The sequence below is a fragment of the Desmodus rotundus genome, chromosome X (assembly GCF_022682495.2).
Source record: "Desmodus rotundus isolate HL8 chromosome X, HLdesRot8A.1, whole genome shotgun sequence".
Taxonomy (NCBI): Eukaryota; Metazoa; Chordata; class Mammalia; order Chiroptera; family Phyllostomidae; genus Desmodus; species Desmodus rotundus.
Window position 1 is genome coordinate 63,343,285 of NC_071400.1, and position 25,286 is coordinate 63,368,570.

The following is a 25,286-nucleotide window of genomic DNA, read 5'->3' on the forward strand; positions in this document are numbered from 1 at the left end:
GTTCATATCAAAGTTTTTATTAAAAATATGCAGTGAAGGGCTTGGTGGTGGGAAAAGAGGGGAAATGGGGGACATCTGTAACAGTGTCAACAATAAAAATTGTTTTAATTTGCAAAAATATAGCACAATTGGGATGGGACCCAGACCTGAATGACTCCTGAGCCCATGCTCTAGTCTTGGGGTTCCAGCTTAGAGAAGACGCAACTCTCCAGAGTTGGCCAGTCAGATATGGCTCAAAATGGCAAGGGGGAATCAAAGGCACACAGGCTTTAACTCCACTGCCCACTTCTGCTACATTCTGTGTGTGTCTTTAGACAAATGATTTCACCTCCCAGATTCCTGGCCTTAAAAACTGGAACAGGAATTCCTACCTTGCATAACTCTTAGGCGCACCACTGAGTTACTGGTACTCAGGATCTCGTCTGAGCTAATTTTCAAGAAGGCCTGGCCCCTGCCCTGCCTTACCTACTCCTTCTCAATACCCACCAATCTTGTTCAAGACCAGGACCAGCCTCTTGTTGCCTTCTGCCCGCAGGACAGCCTCCTCCATCTGGAAGCAGCGACAGCCCAATGGGTCCCTGGCATCCAGAACTTCCAAAATCACATCAGAGTATTCCACCACCTACAGGGCAGAGGACGAGAGATGAAGGCAGGGAAGGATTGGGTAGCAATCACACAGGCCCAAGAGAAAAAAGGTCTACATCTCAATCAGCAGAAACAGAAATGGAGGAGATGAAACTAGTATAGTGCACTCCCTAAAGGACCTTAAGAAATGGGTGTCCAACCATCTCCCTCTGCCATCTGGCCCACACTACTTCCTTGCAGCAGCTGCCCCCAACCTCCCCGGCCACAGCCTGCATGGAAAACACTCCGAGCATCCGTGGCCTACACCACTGGTCTATTGGCAGGCTGACAAGGGAACAGCCACACCCAGTCAGCAACAAGGGGATTAAGTGGCCCAAGTAAAACGTGATCACTGGACATTCATGAGCCAAGTACTATGCACAGCCTCCCACTGGCCTCGCACCAGCCTGTCATGACCACAGCTCCACAGAAGCCATGCCCAAGTCAGGCTCTCAGCAAGAAACAACGAAGGAGGAGACACCAGACAACAGAGGACACCGCCAGCAGGAGGGAGGACTCCATCATCACCAATGAGGGTTGCAGCGTCCAGTCTTCTGACTCCAAGGACACACCCTCACCCCGGATTCTGGAGGCTGTAGCACCCCAGAGATGAGAGGCCACAAATCAAGTTCACAACTATCCAAGACGGAGGTCTCCAGCCTACTAAGTTATACTCAGGATGTAACGGGTGATGGAGATGAAGGGGAAGATGGAGATGGCTCCACCATGCAAGTGATGCCAAAACTTCATGAAACCAGGACTCAGCCTGAAAGCCCAGGTGTCTGAACCCCAAGTAACACCAGTTCCTCTAGCCAAGATAAGCACAGGCTCTCCCTACATTCCACCAGAGGCTGGCAGGGCTGCAATCACATCACGCGGGAGAGTCCCTGGTAGAGTTCTAAGCTACCAGGTCCCTGAGGCAGCGGGCAGCTTCCTCAGTAGGCACACGATGGCTATCCCCTGGATAGCCCCTACCTCACCATCAACCTCACAGATGACAGTATAGTACCCCAGAGCAGCAGTACCCCTTACACCTGCATGGCTGAGGACAGCCAACAGGAGAACTTGAACTTCCCACAGGTGGATGCAGAAGGCAAAGATACAGATGGCACAGAGTATCAGGGTGGGAAGGAGTTTGGAATAGGGGACCTTGTGTGGGGAAAGATCAAGGGCTTCTCCTGGTGGCCTGCCATAGTAGTGTCTTGAAAGGCCACCTCCAAGCACCAGGCCATGAATGGCATGCAGTGGGTCTAGCAGTTTGGTAATGGCAAGTTCTCCAACTTCTCCATAGCTAAGCTGGTGGCTTTGGGGCCATTGAGCCAGCACTTTGATCCGGCAACCTTCAATAAACTGGTCTCTTATAGGAAGGCCATGTACCATGCTCTGGAGAAAGCCAGGGTGTGGGCTGGCAAGACCTTCCCCAACAGCCCCGGAGATGCACTGGAGGGCCAGCTGAAGCCCATGTTGGAGTCAGGCCATGGGGGCTTTAAGTCCACTAGGATTGAGGACCTCAAACCTAACAACAAGCAACCAGAGGTTAGTAAGTCAAAGGTGCATCATGCAGGCAGTGGGAACTGAGAATCAAGGAAATACAAGAACAAGACTCAAAGATGCATACCTGACGACTCAGTCACTTCCCCTGACTACTGCCCCCCATCCAAGCGCCTCAAGACAAGTTGCTATAACAATGGCAAAGAATGAGAAGAGGACCAGAGTTGAGAGCAAATGGCTTTGGACGTTGCCAACAAATATGAGTAGTCTGGAAGACAGGTGTCTGTCCTGTGGTAAAAAACAAAAAAAAAAAAACCCTATGTCCTTCCACCCTCTTTTTGAGGGTGGGCTCTGCCAGACATGCCGGGACTGGTTCCTCAAGCTGTTCTACATGTACGATGATGATGGCTACCAGGCCTACTGCACCATGTGCGCTGAGGGCCGCGAGATGCTCCTTGTGAGCAACATGAGCTGCTTCTTCCATGTGGAGTGCCTGGAAGTGCTGGGGGGCACCGGCACAGCAGCACATGCCAAGTTGCGGGAGCCCTGGAGTAGCTACATATGCCTCCCTCAGCACTGTCACAGGGTCTTGCAGCGCCGGAAGGACAGGAATGAGCACCTGCAGTCCTTCTTCACCAGCGACACCAGTCTCAAATACAAAGCCCCACGTTATACCCTGTAATTCATGCAGCCCGAAGGCAGCCCATTCGAGTCTTGTCCCTGTTTGATGGAACTGCCACAGGGTACTTGGTCCTCAGAGAACTGGGCATCAAAGTAGAGAAGTATGTCACCTTTGAAATACGTGAAGAGTCCATTGCCATTGGCACTGTTAAACACAAAGGCACTACCAAATATGTGAATGACGTCGGGAACATCACAAAGAAAAATAATGAAGAATGGGGCCGCTTTGACTTGGTGACTGGTGGAAGCCTATGTAATGATCTCTCAAATGTGAATCCCGCCAGGAAAGGCTGCCTTTTCTTCAACTTCTACCACCTGCTGAATTACTCATGCCCCAAGGACGGTGAGGACCTTCTTCAGGATGTTTGAGACTGTGGTAGCCATGAAGGCTGGGAACAAGAGGGACATCTCGTGGCTCCTGGAGTGTAATCCAGCAATGATTGATGCCATCAAAGTCTCTGCTGCTCACTGGGCCCAATACTTCTGGGACAACCTGCCCTGGACAAACCGGCCCTTGGTAGCATCAAAGAATGATAAACTTGAGCTACAGGACTGCTTGGAGTTCAAGAGGACAGCAAATTTAAAGAAAGTACAGACAATAACCACCAAGTCAAACTCGATCAGACAGGGGAAAAACCAACTTTTCCCTGTTGTCCTGAATGGCAAAGAAGATGTTCTGTGGTACACTGACCTAGAAAGGATCTTCAGTCTCCCCGCATACTACACAGACGTGTCCCACATGGGCAGTGGTGCCCACCAGAAGCTGCTCAGGAAGTCCTGCAGTATGCCTGTCACCCAACACCTCTTTGCCCCCCTGAAGGACTACTTTTAATAGTCCTTTTAATAGTCCCCCAGGCACTCTAGGGTACTGAGGTGTACGGAGCAGAACCAGAACCCAAGAGATACATCCCAGGCTCTGCCCTTCCTCAGCTCAGCTGTGTAGGGTCACACCATGTACCTCACCAGAACCACCCAATGCCCTCCTGGCAAGGGGAGCCCAAGGAGTCACCTTCTTGTGCACAATTCAACTTGGCTGCTTAGAGTGACCAAACACAGTGCTCATTTTGTCTTCCAAAACTCTGAAGCTTGAAGTAGTAAAAAGATGGCTTTTTTGTCCCCTCCTAGGTTCACCGCTCAATAACAATGGCTAATGTACCAAAACCACCATGCCAGCAGCTCCAATACTCAGGTTAAGGCTGAAAGTCACCTGAGACAGTTACTGGAAGACTTTTTTTTTAAACATCTGTGGCAACTTGTTTCCAGGAGTGTACAATGGTAGACATGTAGCTAAGGGACATTTTAAAGGTCCAGGATGCTTTTTTCTAGGGCAGAAGAGGAAATGATGTCTATCATGCTTGAATTTTACCCAGCATGTTCCCCTGGACCCAATATAAAGGGCTGGGATTCACTGTTGGGGGCCCATGAGAGTATTTTCCACACTAATGATGATTTCAGCAGGGATGACCTTATCCTCACATTCAGGGCTACTTCTTCCCATAGACCCAAAGGCAGGGCCAACCTGAGCTAAATCCCTCCCAGTGACTGCAACAGAACCCTCCTGGAAGCTCAGGAAGGGTGGTGGGTTGTGTTATAAGCTGACATATATTATGTAGGCAGGAATGGCTTCTTGCTATCTCTTCCCTATGTGAGGGGACTAAAAGGGGAGGTTTAGGTAAGGACCCCCCCAAATGTACCCTCCAGACTTCTGCAGACACAGTCCCCCAGATTATAAGTATGACCCTAATTCCTCAGCCTTTCTCTGAACTCGTAAGCAGTGACCAGGGGCAGAAGCACATTCCTCACACCTTCCCCTCATCTAAGACATTGCAGGGGGGAAATTGCAATAAAAGCTCAACCCTGCCTCCAGAGATTTTAAAGTCTTTCTTGTTTCATTCCATGATAAATCATTTTTAGGGATAATAGGAGGTCGGACAAGCTGCATTTCAGAAATGACACTGTAATGGTTTTTAACACCTTTTGATAATCTTACTGGTGCTATTTTATAGAATAAGTAGTAACTTTAACAAGTCTCGTGGAAATTTTTAATACACTTTTTAAAAAAATCTGACTTCTATTTTTGTTTTACCATTTTCATAAAAAAAAATTTTTTTGTAACCGGAGCCATGTAACAAGAATGGGGATAGCCCTGGCTCAGTGGATTGAGCAAGGGCCTGCAAAGCAAAGGGTCACTGGTTTGATTCCCAGTCAGGGCACATGCCTGGGTTGCTGGCCAGGTTCCCAGTGAGGGGGTCACGTGAGAGGTAACCACACACGGATGTTTCTCTCCCTCCCCCCACCTCTAAAAATAAATAAATAAAATATTTTAAAAAACAAGAATGAGGGTAAGTTGTGCCTTGTTTCAACAGTTTTGATATTTTTTAGGCTGAAAGATGCCTAGAGTTTACTGTATGTTAAATTAAAATCAGTTATTTCTCTTTTAAAACCACGGGTCCCCATCCTGGCTGGTGGGGATCAGTGAATTGAGTGCCAGCCTGTGAACTAAAGGGTCACCAGTTCGATTCCCAATCTAGGGCACATGCCTGGGTTGCAGGCCAGGTCCCCATTTGGGAGCACATAAGAGGCAACCACACACTGATGCTTCTCTCCCTCTCTTTCTCCTTCCCTTACCCTCTCCCTAAAAATAAATAAATAAAATCATTTTTAAAAAATGGGTCCCCATACCTTACGGAACTCCTTGTAATAAGCCTTCCTTGTGGCCTCATCATCCAGCTGAGGAAACATATTTAATTCCTGCAAAACTTCTTCCTAAAGGAAAAAAAAAAGAGAGACAGAATGGTCCAGGGTCGGGGCAAGAGGGACAGAAATAGAGTGAGAGCCAGGGCTTGGGAAACATGTGAGGCTGGGGAGCCATGTGAGTCCTAGCCTACTGAACAGTAGCTGTGACCAGTCAACAAAGCTGGGAACTAGAAGAGACAGACCCACATGGTGCCTATGTGTGTGTGTTCAAGCACCAGCAGAGGTGTGAGTGTGCACATGGGTGTGTTAGGGAGGAATGTGAGAGGAAGGTGTGAGAAAAACAAGCTATGGCAGACATGGAATGGGGAAGGAAAAATATGTACTTTATGTTAGAAAAGGAACTATGAGTTGGAAAGTACATATTCTGTGAGATGAGAGTATGTGCCAAAAAGGCAGTAAGAAGCCCTAGAAGGGAGAGGACATCTCCCTCACATGTACACTCCTCTCTCATACTCGCTCCCTCCCATCATACTCAGTCCCTCTCCTCTCTCCCCCTTTCTCTAGTCCTACATCTCCCTACCCCAATTCCCAACCACCCCCTCCCACCCATCTGTGGGATCCAGCTTGGGAGAAAGGACCTACTCAGGGTTGTTCAGTCACACAAAAGGCTCAACAATAGCCCTTTATCTCCCTCTCACCCTCCTTCCCTCCCTCCATCCTCACTGTTTTCCCATCCTCACTGCACTGATTCCCTGCTTCCCTTCCAACCATCTCACACCCTTTTGCTTTCCTTTTCATAGACCAACAGCAAAAGATGCTCTTGAGTAAACCCACACCAGTCCTGCCCAGGGGCAAAGATTGCTCTTTTACCTTGCTCTCAAACTCCTCCTGGCGTCGCAGGACATCCTGACAGTAGCTCTCGAGTGTCCTGCGTCTGTGTCTCTCCTGCTCCCGGGCAGCCTGCTGCTTCTCCCTCATCTCCTCAACCTAACAAGTGAACACACAGCAGCTGACTAGGTCTGCAGCCACAAGGGAGGGTTGGGAGACAGAGAGTAATAGCAGATGACAGAAGGAGGAAACAGTGTGAGGTGGCAGAGGTGGGAGGAGCAAGGATATAGGGACAAAGCAGATATGATAGCAGGAGATAAGGGGTTTGAGAAAAAGAAAAAGACACAGATGCAGGAAGGGAAAGCGGTATGGGAAGCTGAGCGAGAATGTGTTCCTGGCAGAGGAAATCCCTAAAGACCAGAGGGGAAAGATAACAAAGTTGTGGGTTGCCCCACAATTTAGAGAGCAGAGAGAGACTGAAAGAGAGGAAGGAGGACATCTAGGAGAATGAGATGACAAGAAAGACAAAGTGAGAGTGTTTCAAGGAAAGCATCTCTCAAATGCAGAGAATTCAGATCAGATGAGATGAAAACTATCCATAAGTCTGATGTTAAGAGAATGGTCTGATGAGACTGGGGGAGGGAGGCACTTCAGTGGAGCCAAGGGAACATAAGCCAGGCAGCAATGGACTGGAAGGCGTGCAAATGCAGATACTAAATCAAGTATCAAAACAACACCCTCCACTCCCTCTTCCACAACAGCCCCTACAACCGTAACCATTCTGGCCTTTGCTCTTCCATTTACCCCTCCTGTGGATCTGGCAGTCAAGCCAAGCCCTCTCTTTCTCCCATCTTACCCTCTTCTTCTTTAATCCAGCCTCCCGGATGGCACGATCATTGGAGTGAACAAACTGGGGAACGGAGGCCACCTTCGAGGCTATTTTCTTCCCATGCTGCTTTGTAGGATGGTCACCACACAATAGGGGAAAAAAATCAAACAGAGCTAATGAAGCCATGGAAATCACCTTTCCTGGGGCAGGGGCATTAAAGCTCCTCAGAAGTGTAGTTGCTGGGGAAAAGGAAGGAAAAGAGCAAGCAAAAAGAAGTGCTCTGCCCCAGAGGTATGCCCATCTGGCTAGAGAGACACCATCCCTCCTCTAGCCAGGCAGGGACTGACTGAAGAATCCCAGGAAATAGGATGGGTAGGGAGGGGTGGGGGGGGGAGGGCGGTGTGTGCAACAGGGAAGGCATCCCAAGTAAAGGCCAAGGGAAAAGCTAAGTACTTCTCAAAGTGTGGTCCTTGGACCAGAACCAACAACACCTGGGAACTTGTTGGAAATACAAATTCTTGGATGTCATGGCAAACCCACTAAATCAGAAACCCAGGGGTAGGGCCCAGAAATCTGTGTTTTAACCAGCCCTTCAGGTAATTCTGGAGCCCTGGTTAAAGTGTGAGACCTTTAACCATGCTGAAATTTGAGGACCACTGCTCTGGCCCCAGTCTTACTTGCCCATACCTTTCATAGCAGGACCAGGAGATCCAGGAGCTGGAACCAAAGATTATATTCTGGCCTTTCTCCTTTCCACGAATGATAGGGATTTGGGACTCAGACAGACTCAAGTCCCAGCTGCACTACCTTGAACCTAGGAGCTTTCTCACTAAGGCTAAGTTTCTTCATCTAAAACATGTAGCGTGTAACCTATGGTATAAACTTAATAAATGCTGCCGATGCTCTGCTGCAGTCACCCAGAGAGGGAATAAAAGCCAGATCCACTGAGTCCAATGTGGTACTCTGTCTAGAGTCACCCAACATCCGTGGGCCTCTTCTAGGGTAGGAAACACGTTCCTAGCTTACCCCAAAAATGGGCAAACCTTACCTGAGGGTGCAGCCAACTTACCTTCTTGCAGCCTTTGGAACCTTTACCTGGCTTTTTATTTTCTGCAAAAAAAAAAAAAAAAAAAAAAGAGCCATCATTCACCTACCCAACATTTGTTGACACTTTAATCGAGGCCAGGCCACACTAGGGCCTAAGGACGCCTCTGACACCATGTCTGTCTAGGCCCAGGAGAAGATCAAAAGGGATACAGCATCAACACTGTTAGAAGAAGTACTAGTAATCATGCTTGAGGCATTATTTCAATGCAAACTAAAATAATTCTCAATGAATCCTATGAAGAGAGTGACCTGAATACCTGCTTAGGACTCTTCTCTAGCCCCCAACTTCTGGCAGGAGGCAACTTGACAATTTCAGCACCAGGCTGAGGTGAGGGATTGGCAGCATGGGAAGGTGATTTGAGGAGTCCCAGATGACTTAGCCAGGGTAGATGCCCTCAGCAGATGGGGAGAGAACTGCCCCTTCCTGCCAACCCTGCTCAGGCCATTGCCTCCAAAGGGACTTGTCCTATTCAGCTAAACTGTGGCCTCCCTTGGACACAAGGAGGAGAGAGCTCACTTTCTCCAGTCAAACCTCAACAAAGCCCAGAAATTTGAGAGGCCTCTCCACCTTCAATGAGAAGTCCCATCTGTCAATCCCTTCACAATTGGCCTCTTAGGGAAGAATGGCTTTCCTTAATTCTCACCAGTTGCAAGGGGGCTAAAGGAATTCCTAGAGGGGGAGATTCTGGAAGTTCAGGGTGTAAACAAACATAGGGCCAGACTGAGATTACCAAAACAGGCTCCCCAATCACATCATGTGGTTTACACCAGAGTTAATGTAGGAAACGAGAATTTAAATACTACAGTAGTTCCCCCTTATTTGCAAGATATTCATTCCAAGACCCCCAACAAATAGTATTGCAAATAGTACCAAACCCTATATATATTGTACTGATTTTTCCTATACATACATACATACTTTTTCACTTAAAGGAATCACTTTTGGGGCCATTATTAAGTAAAATAACAGTTACTTAAACACAAGCACTGTGATACCGGAGGAGTCAATCTGATAACAGAGGAGTCGATCTGATAACAGAGACAGTTACTAAGTGACTAGTGGGTGGGAAACATCTACAGTGTGGATACTCTGGACCAAAGAATGATTCACTTCTCAGGTGGGACAAAACTGGATGGCACAGGATTTCACTATGCTACTCAGAATGGTGTGCAATTTAAAACTTATTGTTTATTTCTGGAGTTTTCCATTATTATTTTCAGACTGCAGTTGACTGTACGTAACTGAAACTGCAGAAAGCAAAACCATGGATAAGAGAGGACCACTGAACTGTAAATTCTTAAGGAGGTTTGAGATACTGCAAAGGAACTATGTGACATAAAGGCTCCCCAAACCTGACATTGAATAAAAATTCAACAGGTGAAGTAAAAACAGGACATCACTAACAATAAAATTAGTAAGTTGGAAAATCAAGGGAAGTGCTTGCTTAAAACAGAAAAAAAAAATTTTTAATGGATATTATGAGTAAATTTATAAAATGACCCAGGAGAGCTATTATATAAATAATAGAAGTTCCTGAAAGAAAAAAGGTACAACTGGAGAAACATTTTTTTTAAATAATAAATAAAAGTCCCTTTAGTTGAAAACAGGCTTGAGGTTTCAGATTAGAAATGCTCATGTAGCACCAAGAACCAAGATTAACACAAAAGACATATCCTTGGCATATCCTAGTGAAATTTCTTTTTTTTTTTTAATTTTGAGAGTACGTTTATTAAAAGCTGGTGACAGTGAAAAAAAGGAAAGACTCAGGGTAGAAGCAACAGAAGAGTAGTAGGAGAGAGCCTAGGCGGTGCTCTGCTTTAGATCTCTAGGAACATTATAGAAAAGCAGTGAGCCACGCTGGGTTGCCATGGACTCACTGAGAAGTAAAAGTTACAGTGAAAGAAGTGAGCCAAGGTGGGGCTGCTGTTAGCTCACTGAAAAGTCAGAGCAAAGGGGGCCTTGGAGACAGTTTCAGGGGTAAGCCCAGGACGAGCTACCACTGCCTGCTGCTCACCTGGTTGCAAGGAGAGAAAAGTAAAAATGCACACCTGAGAGGGAAGAAAGGCATGGGCATGCTCCAGAGAGAGCCCGACTGAAATTTCTGAACTCCAAGGATAAAGAGAAAATATTACAAACTTCCAAACAGAACAAATTTCCAGCAAAGGCAAGAAAAGTGAACAGCCTACTTCTCAAATCTGTATCTCTGAACACTGAAGACAGAAGAATAACCATTACAAGTTCTGAGACAAGGGACTGTGTTCCAAGCTAAATTTCTATACCTGACAAATAGATCACTCCTACATGAAGTTTGAAAGAAAGACATTTTCAGGTGTGTGAAAATTACCACCTGTTCCTTTTCTGGTGAAACTACTTGAGGAAGTATACTAGCAAAAATAAAAATTAAATCAGATTAAGCATCTCAAGCTAAAGAAAATAAATGGTGGTGAGGAAATCTATCAAAACTTATCATTAAATCTTTAAAAAATTCTAGTAATGTAGCTAAGAACTATGATACATATCAAGAAAGGATTTTTAAAATCAAGGAAGAATATCATAAGAAAATAGCTCAGAACTAAAATGCCAAATTATTTCAACAAAATCCAGGAATCAAGCAGTAGGGGTTGGAAAAGCCAAAGCATGAAAGTATGCTAAAAGTCTTACTTTGAAAGAGTAAGATAAAAATAGTTATTATTTAACCTGGTAGAGGGATAGAGAAATTTAAATTTAATTAAGTTTGCTATCAATATAAATGCAATTACCAACATAACTATAATTACTGGAGGAGGATTTTTTTTAAACTTAATTCTTTAAAAGTAAATAAATAAGGGAATAAGAGGAAATAAACAAAAACATAAAATAAGGTGGTAGAAATTAGACCAAACATATCACAACGAATGTGAATGGTTCGAATTTCCCTGTAACAACAACAACAAAAGACCACCAAGTCTCCTTTTCTTCCAAAGTATTCATGTAGCAACGAAAAGAATGTGAGGTTTGGAATGAACCAGATCTGGACATTTTACTCAACAGTTTCCATCTGACTAACTTCCCCGGAAACTGAGAGCTTGGGCTGGATACAGGCACACAATGAAAGAAAATATTGCGTTGGCCAAAAAGTCCGTTACATTTTTTCGGTAAAATAAAAGACACATTTTTCATTTTCACCAATAACTTTATTGATTTGGATATTTTGAGTATGTCGGCTATCTCCCGCTATTGGCTTCTAGTGGGCAAAGGCCAGGGGTGCTGCTAAACATGTTGTAATACAGACAGCCCCACAGCAAAGAATATTTGGCCAAAGCCAAAATGTCAGTAGTACCAAGAAACTTCGCAAACCAGTTTTGACACATTTGATCAGTCACAGCACCTTCTCCATGCAATGCACAAATCTTTTTTTGCATTTCAGTTGTGTTTTTACCTTTCTTAAAATAATAAAGCACAATATGCTGAAAATGTTCATATTTTCTTCCATCTTCAATATTAAAACGGCTGCACAAAAATTCACCAATTTTGATGTCTTTTTAAATGCACACTGATATGACAGCTGTCACAATATAACCTAACAAAATTGTTTTGAATGAAGTTAAAGACAACTAAGCACTACTAGAGATGTAACAGACTTTTTGACCAACCCAATACATCATGTAGAGAGAAGGAAAGCATCTGCTTCACAAGAGAAAGGAGGAGAGAAGGGAAAGAAGACAAGAGGGGAAGGGTGCAGTCATCACTGATAGCACTGCAGCACCCAAGAGCCACCGTTAATCTTTTTTAAAAAAAGATTTTACTTGTAGCCCTGGCTGGTGTAGCTCAGTAGATTGAGTGCAGGCCTGTGAACCAAAAGATCACCAGTTTCATTCACAGTCAGGGCACATGCCTGGGTTGCAGGCCAGGTCCCCAGTAGGGAGTGCATGAAAGGCAATAACACATTGATGTTTCTCTCCTTCTCTTTCTCCCTCCCTTCCCTTCTCTCTAAAAAATAAATAAATAAAATCTTTTTTAAAGAATTTAAAAAAACAAAAATTTTATTTATTTTTAGAGGGAAAAGGGGGGGGATGGAGATAAACATCGATGTGTGACAAAAACAACCCCTACTTGCCTCTCGTATGTCCCCCGACCAGAGACTGAACCTGCCACCCAGGCATGTGCCCTGACTGGGAATCAAACCCACAACCTTTTGCTTTGAGGGATGACACCCAACCAAACTGAACCACACTGGTCAGGGTAATCTATTTTTTTAACAGCTCAGACAGAAAACAGCTATAATTTTGTAGCAAGCCACACCTAAGTCCTATTCTAGCATAATAACTGCCTAGCTATATGACATGGAAGAATTTTCTCAAATCTCTGAGTTTCAAAGTCTCCACCCACCAACTCTGACATCAATCAATACTCAAAGGTGCAGATCCCCATTTACCTATCATCTCCCATACTCTTGCCCCACTACATATCAATATACTCAGCCTGCAAGTAACTCCACCATCAACATCCTCCTTCTGCCTCTGTTTCAAATTTTCCACTTGGGAGTTTAGCGCTCTCCTACTTCTTCCATCTCTCCTCAGAAATAATTGCTCAACCTCTTGCCTTAATAGAGACTCAGCTCTGAAGATACTGCTTCACCTGCAGGCCTCTAGAAAGGTGGCTGTTGTTTTCTCCAGCACACAAATATCTTGGGGCCAGTAGGTACAGGAAATGTACTCTGGATTTACCATCGCCAAACCAAGACTATTTCACCCTCTTGTTAAAAAAGTAAAATAGGAAAGACTTCCAGCCAACATGGAGGCGTAGGTAGATACACTTTGCCTCCATACACAACCACAAGAAAGACAACAACAAATTTAAAAACAAAATATAACCAGAACTGTGAGAAAATCGAACTATATGGAAGTCCAACAACCAAGGAGTTAAAAACGAAACATTCATCCAGACGGGTAGGAAGGGTGGAGACAGGCAGCCAGGGCAAAGAAGATGCACAGGAAGGTGGCAGCTGGTGGTCCCACGTTTGTGTGCGAATAAACTGGGAGGAACAACTGGGGAGTGAGACAGACCACGCAACCCAGGGTTTCAGCACAGGAAAAGAAAGCTTCAAAACCTATGACTAAAAAACCTGAGGGGATTATGGCAGCAGGAGAAACTCCCAGTCTCACAGGAGAGTTCACTGGAGGGGCCCAGAGGGTCTTAGAACTACACAAACCCACCCACCCGGGAATCAGCATCAGCAGGACCCAATTTGCCTATGGGTAGTGGGAGAAATGACTGAAAGTCTGGTGAGAGCCAAGCAAGCAGCATTGTTCCCTCTCTGACCACTCATCCACATACAGTGTCATAACACAGCAACGTGGGTTGCCCCACCGTGGTGAATAACTAAGGCTCCACCCCTTACAATGTAACAGGTGCAACAACACAAAAAAATACGGCCCAAATGAAAGAACAGATCAAAGCTCCAAAAATAGAACTAAGCAATGAAGAGATAGCCAACCTATCAGATGCAGAGTTCAAAACACTGGTAATCAGGATGTTCACAGAAATAGCTGAGTATGGTCACAAAATAGAAGAAAAAGCAAAGGCTATGCAAAGTCAAATAAAGAACAATATACAGGGAACCAACCAGTGAAGGGAAGGAAACTGGGACTCAAATCAACGCTTTGGACAAGAAGGAAGAAATAAACATTCAACCAGAACAGAATGAAGAAACAAGAATTCAGAAAAATGAGAAGAGGCTTAGGAACCTCCAGGACCACTTTAAACGTTCCAACATTCAAATCATAGGGGTGCCAGAAGGAGAAGAGGAAGAGCAAGAAATTGAAAACTCATTTGAAAAACTAATGAAGAACTTCCCCAATCAGGCAAAGGAAATAGACTTCCAGGAGGTCCAGGAAGCTCAGAGTCCCAAATAGTTGGCCCAAGGATGCGCATACCAAGGCACATTTTAATTACATTACCCAAGATTAAAAATGAGAGAATCTTAAAAGCAGTAAGAGAAAAGGAGACAGTTACCTACAAGGGAGTTCCCATAAGATTATCAGCTGATTTCTCAAAAGAAACCTTGCAGGCAAGAAAGGGCTGGAAAGAAGTATTCAGAGTCATGAAAGGCAAGGACCTACATCCAAGATTCCTTTATCCAGCAAAGCTATCATTTAGAATGGAAAGGCAGATAAAGTGCTTCTCAGATAAGGTCAAGTTAAAGGAGTTCATCATCACCAAGCCCTAATTATATGAAATGTTAAAGGAACTTATCTAAAAAAAAGAAGATAAAAAATATGAACAGTAAAATGGCAACAAACTCACAACTATCAACACTCAACCTAAAACAAAAACAAAGTCTAAGCAAACAACTAGAACAGGAACAGAATCACAGAAATGGAGATCACATGGAGGGTTATCAGCGGGGAGGGGGGACAATGGGGGAAAAGGTACAGGAAATAAGAAACATAATTGGTAGGTATAAAATAGACAGGGGGAGATTAAGAATAGTGTAACAAATGGAGAAGCCAAAGAACTTATATGTATTACCCATGGACATGAACTAAAGGTGAGGAATGCTGGTGGGAGGGGTAGATGCAGGGTGGAGGGAATAAAGAGGAGGAAAAAAAGGGACAACCATAATAGTATAATGAGTAAAATATACCTTAAAAATAAAGTAAAATAGGAGAAAGCAAAGATGGCAGCATAGGTAAACACAGCTTGCCTCCTCACACAACCACATTAAAATTACAATTAAAGTACAGAACAACCATTATTCAGAATCGCCAAAAATTGAGCTGAATGAAAGTCCAACAACTATGGAATTAAAGAAAAACCACATCGAGACTGGTAGGAGAGGTGGGGATACAGAACCGGCTGGTCTCACACCCACATGTGGCGGATGAAAATTGGGAGAGATATCTCTGGAGTGCAGGATCCCAGCCCTACACCAGGCCCCCCAGCCCAGGGTTCCAGTGCCAAGAGGATAAGTCCCCATAACTTCTGTTTGTGAAAATAAGTGGAAAATGAGGCTATGGAAGACAGAAACTGCTGGAGTCCCAAGCAGTTCTTCTTTAAAGAACCCCTACACGGGCTTACTTGGACTCACTCTCTCTTAGCTCCAGGGTCCGGGCAGCAGCGTGAAAGGCACCAGAGGTATACAGAGAGGAAGTGAAATGTCTGGCACCAGGGCGAGAGCTAAGGGCCACTTTCTCCCAGACAGAAAGCTGGCAGAGGCCACTGTTCCTTTTCTGAGTCCTTCCCCACAGAGTCAGCAGACAGGCGCCATATCTGAGAGTCTATCAACCAGGCTCACTCTGTTTACCCGCCCTGGTGAGTCCCTGAGGCTCCACCCCACCTAACCTTCATGCTCACCCAAGCTGTTTCCAGTAGCTTTTCCATACAAATGGCTTCTCTTGGTTCATGCTTCATATTTTCCTAAATCCTCTCATACAAGCAGCATCTGGCATCAGCAAGCCCCATACCTCTTGCTAAGTAGCCCCAGCCCTGGCACTAGCAGCAGCTGGCCTTGGTTCACAGCTTGGCTTCTCCTGGGCACCTCCAAGTCCAACACAAGTAGCAGCCATCTCCAGACTGCTTTCTGGCTTGTGTCAGGTGGCCCTGGACAGAACACAGGCAGTGGTTTACCTTGGCATGCACCTCCCAGGAAGTCCCAAACCTGCACACCCAGTGGACATCTACAGACCATGTTGAGCACCACTACTCAACCACCTCCATAAGCAGCACACTCAGGGGATGGACTCAGAGGGTACCAGGACCCTGCAGAGGTAAGTCATGCTATGTGGGGTGGACCCCTGCACAGCTAATCCTCCACAATGTTCAAAAGTTGGTGGTTAGTGGTCACAGCCAATCCTAGCAGCTGATCAGCTAGGATAAAACCCTCCCATTGACCTGCCAACAGCAATCAAGGCTTAACTACAAGAAGAGGGTGTACACAGCCCACACAGTGGGCATACCTTGAGTACCCAGCTTGGGTGGTAGGGGAGGCTGTGCCACTGGACCCTACAGGACACCTACGTTAAGCCACTCTACCAACCCAAGGAGTGGTAGCAGCTCTACCTAATACACGGAAACAAACACAGGGAGGCTACCAAAATAAGGAGATGAAGAAACATTGCCCAAAGGAAAGAACAGAACTAAACTCCAGAAAGAGATCTAAACAAAATGGAGACAAGCAAGCTACTAGATGCAGAGTTCAAAACACAGGTTATAAGGATGTTCACTGAACTTAGGGGAAGAGCAGATGAACTCACAGAGAATTTCAACAGCTTAAAAAAGAACATGGAAACCATAAAAAAGAACCAGACAGAAATGAAGGATACACTAAGTGAAATAAAGAACAATTTACAGGAAATCAACAGTAGAATAGATGAAGCCAAGAATCAAATAGATCATTGGGAATATAAGGAAACAAAAAACAACCAATCAGTATAGCAAGGAGAAAAAAGAATCCAAAACAATGAGGATAGTGTAAGGAGCCTCTAGGAAAACTTCAAGGACACCAACATTCGCATCACGGGGGTGCCAGGATCCTGAAAGAGAGAGCAAGAAATTGCAAACCTGTTTGAAAAAATAATGAACAAAAACTTCCATAACTTGGTGAAGGAAATAGATATGCAAGTCCAGGAAGCACAGAGAGTCCCAATCAAAACGAACCCAGAGAGGCCCACACCAAAAGACATCATAATGAAATGCCAGAGGTTAAAGATAAAGAGACAACCTTAAAAGTAGCAACAGAAAAGTAGTTAGTTACCTACAAGGGAGCTCCCATAAGACTATCAGCTGATTTCTTCAAAAACTTTGCAGCTAGAAGGGATTGGCAAGAAATATTCAAAGTGATGAAAAGCAATTACCTACAACCAATATTACCTAGCAAAGCTATCATTTAGAATCAAAGTACCAATAAAGAGCTTCCCAGACAAGAAAAAGCTAAAGGAGTTCATCACCACCAAACCATTATTATATGAAACGTTAAAGGGTCTTCTTTAAGAATATCAAACATATGAACAATATAATGGCAATAAATACATATCTATCAACAATCGAATCTAAAAAACAAAATAAACAACGAAGCAGAACACAAACAGAATCACAGGTACACAGAATGTCTGATGGTTGTCAGATGTCAAGAGGCTCAGGCGGATGGGCGAAAAAGGTGAAGGGATCAAGAAGTACAAATTGGTAGTTACAGAATTGTCATGGGGATGTAAAGTACAGCATAGGAAAGAGAGTAGCCAAAGAACTTATACGACCCATGGACATGGTCAACAGTGTGGGGATTGCCTGAGGGAGTGGGGGGGCTGGGTAGAGAGTGGTAAAGGGTAAAAAATCAGGACAACTGTAATACCATAAACAATAAAATATAATTTAAAAAAATGAAAGCAAAAAAGAAAAATAAGCAGGGAGGAAAATCCTGCTCTTTCTGAGACCACTTCTATGCCTGTCACCTATGAGTCACTTTTCCTCATTTATGGAAGCACCTGGCTTGGAGGTTTAATTTCAACCCAACTCCTGCCACCATCAACCTGGATAACTTTGGTGATCTCTGAGTCCCTTCCAACACTCCAGTTTCCCACTTCCTCAACATCCTCACCTCCAGGGACCCCCTACTCCATGCAGCCACCTGCCCACCCACTGCTATGTGATTTCTATGATCATCATCTCTAACTCCTTGTACTTCAGAAAGCAGTCTCAGGCACCCCTCATTTGTTTAACCTCCTGGAAACTTCCAAAACACAGAAGCCTCCATTGTGTTCCTTATTCATCAGCCACCCCCTTTCCTCCCTGTGCAGCTTACATTTACAGTCTGCCACTACAATGGATTATATACCTGTGCCACCAATCACTGATCAGTATAAATCTTTTTTTTAGGATTTTATTTTTAGACAAAGGGGAAGGGAGGGAGAAAGAGAGAGAGAGAAACATCAATGTGCGGTTGCCTCTCACACACCCACTACTGGGGACCTGGCCCACAACCTAAGCATGTGCCCTGACTGGGACTCGAACCCGGGACCCTTTGTTTCATGGGCCAGTGCTCAATCCACTGAGCCACACCAGCCAGGGCAGATGAGTGTAAATCTTTTAAGTGATAAAACACACCCTCCTTTTTATTAGCTATTCAAAAATGTACAACAGAAATAAAACATAAATCCAAAAACAAAAAAATGTACAACAGCTGAAACTGTATTTGAACACTCTTTGTAGGGCTCCTCAGTAATGTTCCCAAACTTAATCACTATCATTACCATTTGGGTCCAAGGTTATCTGTAGCTGCACCACACAGCATTGCCCCCAGCTACCACTGCAATCATTACAGTTACTCATTACATACTTAGTTGTAATTCACCAGTGAAAACCTTTGTTTTGTGTGCACAAGTAAAGTTTTTCTATTCAACTTAATGTTCACCATTTTTGCCACTAATGTAAATGTGCATGATTGCTCTTTAACGGGTAACAGGGTTCCAAAATAAAAAGGTGTACTTTGAGAGGTCTCCCTTCCCACACTTTCCCTAGCCATGGCAGTCCCCTCACCACAATAAGAAATCACTTTATGCCCTGGCCAGGTAGCTCAGTTGGTTGGAGAATCAATCCAATGTGCCAAGGTTGCAGGTTCAATCCCTGGTCAGGGCACATACAAAAGTCAATCAATGAATGCATAAATAAGTGGAACAACAAATCGATGTTTCTACCTCTCTCTAAAATCAATAAATAAAAATTTTTTAAAAAGAAACCACTGCCCTGGCTGGTGTAGCTCAGTGGATTGAGTGCAGGCTTGTAAACCTAAGGGGCACCGGTTCGATTCCTGGTCAGGGCACATGCCTGGGTTGCAGGCCAGGTCCCCAGTGGTGGATGCACGGGAGGCAACTGCAGATTGATGTTTCTCTCTTTCTCCCTTCCTTCCCTTCTCTCTAAAAATGAATAAAATCTTTAAAAAAGAAAAGAAACCACTTATTATTGTGCATCATTCAATTTCTTTATACAAATGTAAATATATACCCTTATTTCTGCCTATTTTCTCCTGCTAAAGGTAACATACTATGTACTGTTATTAGCAACTTGCTTTTTTCACTTAACAAATCCTGGAGATCTTTCCATCTAATATTGTTTCCATACAATACAGCCTTTCTATATAATATTCCCATGTAATACTTCCTCATTACTTTAAATTGCCGAGGTTGTTTTGTATGCATATACTCTATGTAACCTACTAATTAGGGTCTTCTTTATCACTATCAATAATTTTACTATCATCCAGTATTGGATGATCTTATAGTTGATTTTGTTCATTTTTCTTGTATTACCTGAAAAAATGATTATTTGCTTTTGGTATTAACATACCAAAGTCTGACTCATGATGATATTTTTTATGATTATATAAAGTAAACGTACTGAATTTTTTTCATCAAGCCCTACATAGGCAGGGCCACCATTCATACAGAATACAGGACTACTGGGGTTGTATGACTCCCATCCAGTCTACAGAGTGTGCCATCCACAGTGCCAGGCACTGTTCTAAGTATCTTACCTATTTTAACTCATTAAATCCTCAAACACTATTAGGCAGATACTATTATGCTATTAGGTAAGTACTATTATTACCCCACTTTGTAAATAGAGACTGAGGTTAAGCAACTTGCACAAGACCACACAACTAGTTAAGTGGAAGACCTAAGATTCAAACTCAGCCTGGCTCCAGAGTCCATTCTCTTAGCCACTGGTACAATTTATGGTACCAAAAGAAAAATGGTAGGGTTTGTTAGGGTTCCGGGCAGTATGATACAGTATTTACTGCTATTCACCTCAGATCAAATCACTTAACCTTGCTGAGCCTCAGTTTCTCATCTGTAAAATGAGAATGTGGGATAAGGGGAGCATTATCTCACAGGAAACTGGGAAGACAACAATGATACCATATATAGAATACAGACAGAGTGACCTGGTACATTCTGGGCAATTTTTTAAAGTTGCCATGAAATACTATGACTATTGATTAAAGCTTAGAATTGGGAGGGGGTGGTAAAAGAAACTCACTGTGTCTAAGTTTCATCATGATGACCAGCTTAAAAGGATATAAGTTCAAATCTGCAGGCTTTCCTCCTGTCAGAATGGAAGGAGAACCAATTTATAGTGGGAAACTACAATGCCACAATCCTCTAAACCCAAGAAGGCAAAATGTTAAATAACATGATAAGGAGGCCCTAACAATTACAGGGACTGAGAGAGGGGGCTACACTGAAGCTGGGCTACACAGGGAAGGCCGTGTCACACTACCCGAAGGGAGGCTAGGTCTAAACCTCTCTTCCTGGGTGGAGTCAATGCCACAATGCATCAAATGGGGCAGTTGGTCCTCAATTCTCCACCCTGTAGGTAAGAGAATAGCACTGAACTTCTCTACACTGAGGGGAGTATGCAAGGACAATCTATTTCTACATTAGGTATTAACAGTACTTCTTTTCCTAAGTAGGGGCTTCTGTGTCTCATCTACCCTAAAAGGGGATAAAGACAAATCCCAGGAAAAGGGACCTCAGAACAAGGTGTGTGTGTGTGTGTTTTTTAATGTGTTTATGTGGACTGAGGTCAATGCAAAATGTTGGGGGAGGAGAGAAAATCTGTGCTTGTGTGTGGGGTTGATGTCTGTTCCTTGGTGACTGGGGGTGGGGGGGACAGGATGCCTTCTGTCCCTCTACTCTAGGGTGCAGAGGAACTGGGGAAGCTGGTACAGTGGTTGTGTGCATCTCTGCTGCATAGGGGAGAAGGGTGGGTCTGTCCTTCCCTAAGTTATACAGATGATGGTCCTGGGACTCTACCCTGAGGTGGTCTGTGAGGTGGGACTGATATGCCTGTCTTTACTACAAGGTAACATTAGTACCACACTAACAAAGGGGAGATTACAGTTTTGCATGAGTAAGGTCTGCACCTTGCTGTGGGCTATTCTAGACCCTTCCATGGGAGGTGGGATGGGGAAGGTCTATTTATCTTTTATACGGGTTGAAGTCAGCAGTGTACTAACATTGAAGGGAATAGGACTCTGCCTCTCTGCATTGGGGGGTGGGGGTGGGGCAACCCAGCTATAAATTCAATGGATTGGTTCTTACACTTGCAGGGTGGGGTGAAGGGGTCCTGTGTTTTTACCCTGGATGTTGAGAAAACTAAGCTCCCCAATCTTGAGTAAGTGGAGAGCCCATATGCACCAACAGTGGGTGATCACTGACGTCACTGCCTCTCAACACTGGGGAGAGGGAGATCTCTCTGTTCCATTGCAGTCTCCTCTTTGCTACATCTGGTGATTCTAAATCCTTGCCGAGGGGATGATCTCCGTCTACCTCAAAACAGGAGAACAAATCTAAACCCCTCTACCCTGCACAAGGCAGATCTGACAGCCTCTTTGTGGTTTATGGTCTATTGCAGTTTGCTGTGGGGAATTTTGGGGGTCGAGCCCTCACAAATTCAGTAAAGCAGCACCTCCTTAAGGAGTGGTTTGATTTTCCACAATGGGTACTCACTCTTAGCCTAAGAGGAGTAAATCTCCATGGTTTTTGGTAGGCTGAGGCTTGTGCCTCCAATCATTTGGGGAGGTGTAATCAACCGCCTCTGCTGGAGCGGGGGTGGGGCTTCCGTCTATTAGTTACACCGGAGCGAGGCTAGGAGGTGTCTAGGTCTTGACACGAAGGGAAAGATGTCCGTTTCCCCTCTCCGTATATTAAATTACTGAGCTCCACTATATTGGTGGTCGGCCAAGGGCGGGTGCAGAGAGGGAAATACATCAAAGCCTCTTGTCCTAAGCTAAGAGAAGAGGTGCATCAAGGCGGATCTGTGTGCGCCTTAGCGCCCGCAGAGGTCTGTGCCTGTCAGCCTCCTGGAGAAGAGGCCAGGTCTCTACACGAGTGGGGTCGACATCGCCACACCTACGGACAGGGCAAAGCGGGGGCGGGGAGGTCTACACCTGGAGACTGCGGAATGCAGCCTCACTATCACGAAGGGAGGAGGTCACTCGACGCTTCTCCACACAAGCGGGAGTCTATGACTCTACATTGTGTACCGGGTCTAGAGCTGTCTAAATGGGGTGGGGCCATGCCTCTCTACCCCGAAAGAGTGCATTTGGGCACATGTCCACGTGCGCAACGATCCCTGCCCTTCATCTGAGCCCTTTTCCCTGGAAGCTGGCTCTTTACCTCTCTATTCCTGAGTGGAGTGCGCCTCTTGTTTCACCTTGAATAGACGACCCTCCCCGCGCGGTCGGCTGGCTCAATGCTCACGGATAAAAAAGAGTCATCTCTTACCTCCACTTCCGGCGGGGATCTGAGAGGAGAAAACAGCGACACGACACTCTTGGCCCGGAAGCAGCGCTGGCGCCGTTGGGTTCAGACTTCCGGATCCCAGCCTCCCATGGGAAGCTCCGCCCACTTTGCGCTCCTGGAGGTGGAGCTTCGGATTGACATCTCGCGTACGCCTGTCCCTTCCCCTCAGCCGCGATGACCCCGCCTCCCCGGCTGGCCCATAAATTAGGAAACAGTGGAGGAGGGAGAAGAGGTGGGAATGCGAGAAGGGTTAACGGCGTCTTGACTGGTGTGGCCATATAACCTATTGTAAACCAAAATCTTCTCTGATGCCCTCTGCTTAGGCCTATATACGCGTGTTCCTGACATTTTAACACCAGGAGACAACCATGACCGTATCAGACAAGAATGGGAATCAGTGCCTTTGTCTACATTGGAAGATGGCGACGGGCAGGGTGTGAGAAAATGGCCGCTTGAGTCACATGTCTTGCCGAGTATTCCTCACCTGAAGTGAGTTGGTTAGCTGTTCCCAGCAACCTTCCCGGCTTGCAGAGCCCCAGACAAACCAGTAGGCAGCCCCTTCCTGCTCTTTCTGTAGTATCTGAGATCCGTGGCCAGGCGCAGGAGCCGAACACATGAAAGCCTCTCCCACCCGTTTGCCTTCTTCCCCGCCTCCTCACCCCTTCTCTTAGGACCCGGAGGAGTGCCTGCAGAAGGGAATGAATTTATATCTCTGGAGTGGGAGCAAGTAAGGGTTTCTTCCAACTATCTCAAGGAGCTCCTGACCTGGCTGGAGAATGAGGTCTCCCCTCCTAAAAACCATAAATATAAGGCTGAAAATGTTTTTCTGACAATTTAATTCCAGCTCCTCCTTTTCCTCTAGCCTAAACTTTGGGGTAGGGCCGAGCCCCTCTACACCAAGGTAGGTGCCCCCACCAAATCCAGGCAGAAAATGACACCTTCTGCCTAGTTATACGCCTTACGTACACAAGACTCACCGCCCCAACATCGATAGAAGGTTTCTAATCTTTCACCATAGACAACACACAAAACTCCTGTGGACCCCAAACCAGCCCTGGTCACCTTCACCTTTACGCCGGGGTTAGCAAACCTTCTGTTTCATTAATACCTTACCCTTGTCACTTCTAAGAATTTTCCCAACGGACTTAGAAACCCAAGGCACTTTGTTGCACTTAATCACTTAATATCGGAAACATTTACATAGCTGTATCTCCACAGGAGAGTGAAATCCTTAAGACTACGGGCTATATATCTTCAAACCCTCCACAAGACCCAGCACAAGACTGCTACGAGGCAGACTTAAGCAAATGTTTGTTAAATGGGTGAAATTATAGACCTACACCACAAACCAGTGGGAAAATGGGTATTTGGTGAATAGCATTGGGAAATTCGGCTCACCATAGGAGAAAAATAAAACTGGATCCCTACTTATTTTCATATAAGAGGGTTGAGAGTATTTTTGTAACCTATGACAGGTACAGATTTTTAAACAGTTTTAAATGCACATACTATAAGGAAAAAATTGTAATGAAATTTTTCATAGAAGTGAAAATTGGTATTATTACTTTGGAAAACAATTAGAAAGTATCCAGAATAGTTGCAAATAGCCCTGGGACCCAGCAATTCTACTGTCATAGATGCATATATGTCTGTATGTGTGTATATCCATCCCATAGAATTTTAAGTCCTACAGAAATTCTTATAGATATACACAAAGAGGCATGTGCAAGAATATTCATTGCAGAACTGTTTGTAATAGAGAAAAAATCTGAACAATCTAAAAGTTCACCAACAGGAGAATTAATAAATAAATAGTGGTATAGCCCCACAAGGGAATACTATGCAGCAGAGAAAATGGGCCAGAGTTGCATGTATCAATATAAATAAATTTAAAAATCACAACGCTGAGATAAAATGCAAGTTGTAAAAGGATACATGAAGCATTTTTTTAAATATTTTATTTATTTATTTTTGGAGAGAGTGGAAGGGAAGGAGAAAGAGGGAGAGAAACATCAATGTGTGGTTGCCTCTCGCATGCCCCCTACTGGGGGCCTGACGTGGCCCACAACCCAGGCTTGTACCCGGACTGGAAATTGAACCAGCGACCCTTTGGCTCACAGGCCGGGCGCTCAATCCAGTGAGCAACACCAGCCAGGGCTTCTGGGTTTTCACATATTCAACGAATAGCTATTACTTTAGGGAGGTTTTTTCTATTTTTTAAATTCACTTTCAACTCTTCCCATTCTTATTTCCCTCATGTTTTTACACAAATAGTAAGATACTACACATACTGTTATACATGTTGCTTTTTTCACTTAATAATACTTCTTGGAGATCTTTCCATATCAGCATTAGAGAGCTTCCAGTACATATAGAAAGTCATTGTATGAAAGTGGGTGGAGTACTTCCCCAAAATGTTACATTATGTGGATGTACAATATTTTATTTAATGACTGCAGTCCCCTATTGATGAATACTTGGGTGCATTAGACATTTCATACAGACATATTTCTGTGGGATTAACTTCCAACAATTACATCTGTACCTTTGGTGGATATTGCCAAAAATGTCCCACCATTGGTGTACCATTTCGCACTCACCACCCATGTATGGGGTTATTTGTTTCACCACAACCTCACCAACAAAGTGTATTATTAAATACTTTTTCCATTTTTCTGTTGGATTGTTGGCCTTTCTTTGATTTCTAGAATCTTGTTATATAATTACAATGCTTACTACCTGCAATATG

At 44.6% G+C, this 25,286-nt stretch overlaps 1 protein-coding gene and 1 pseudogene across 4 annotated transcripts in view; one reads left to right on the forward strand and one right to left on the reverse strand.

The window, feature by feature from the left end:
• The window catches only part of GNL3L (G protein nucleolar 3 like), a 45,671-nt gene extending 23,067 nt beyond the window's left edge, over positions 1-22,604 (reverse strand). The window contains exons 1-7 of one of the 4 annotated variants that reach the window (XM_024564349.4): positions 22,520-22,604; positions 20,271-20,336; positions 8,220-8,260; positions 7,178-7,273; positions 6,364-6,480; positions 5,479-5,562; positions 487-622 (exon numbers count right to left, since the gene is read on the reverse strand). In XM_024564349.4, the coding sequence (XP_024420117.2) occupies positions 487-622; positions 5,479-5,562; positions 6,364-6,480; positions 7,178-7,273; positions 8,220-8,260; positions 20,271-20,289 (493 nt within the window). In that variant the 5' untranslated portion in view covers positions 20,290-20,336; positions 22,520-22,604. Of the gene's footprint in view, positions 1-486; positions 623-5,478; positions 5,563-6,363; positions 6,481-7,177; positions 7,274-8,219; positions 8,261-15,703; positions 15,840-20,270; positions 20,337-22,411 lie in introns of those variants that run through there. The other 3 variants (XM_024564348.4, XM_053917225.2, XM_045198632.3) reach the window with 3 other exon arrangements.
• Positions 870-4,987, forward strand: LOC112308161 (DNA (cytosine-5)-methyltransferase 3B pseudogene; annotated as a pseudogene).
• Positions 22,605-25,286: the final 2,682 nt, after the last annotated feature.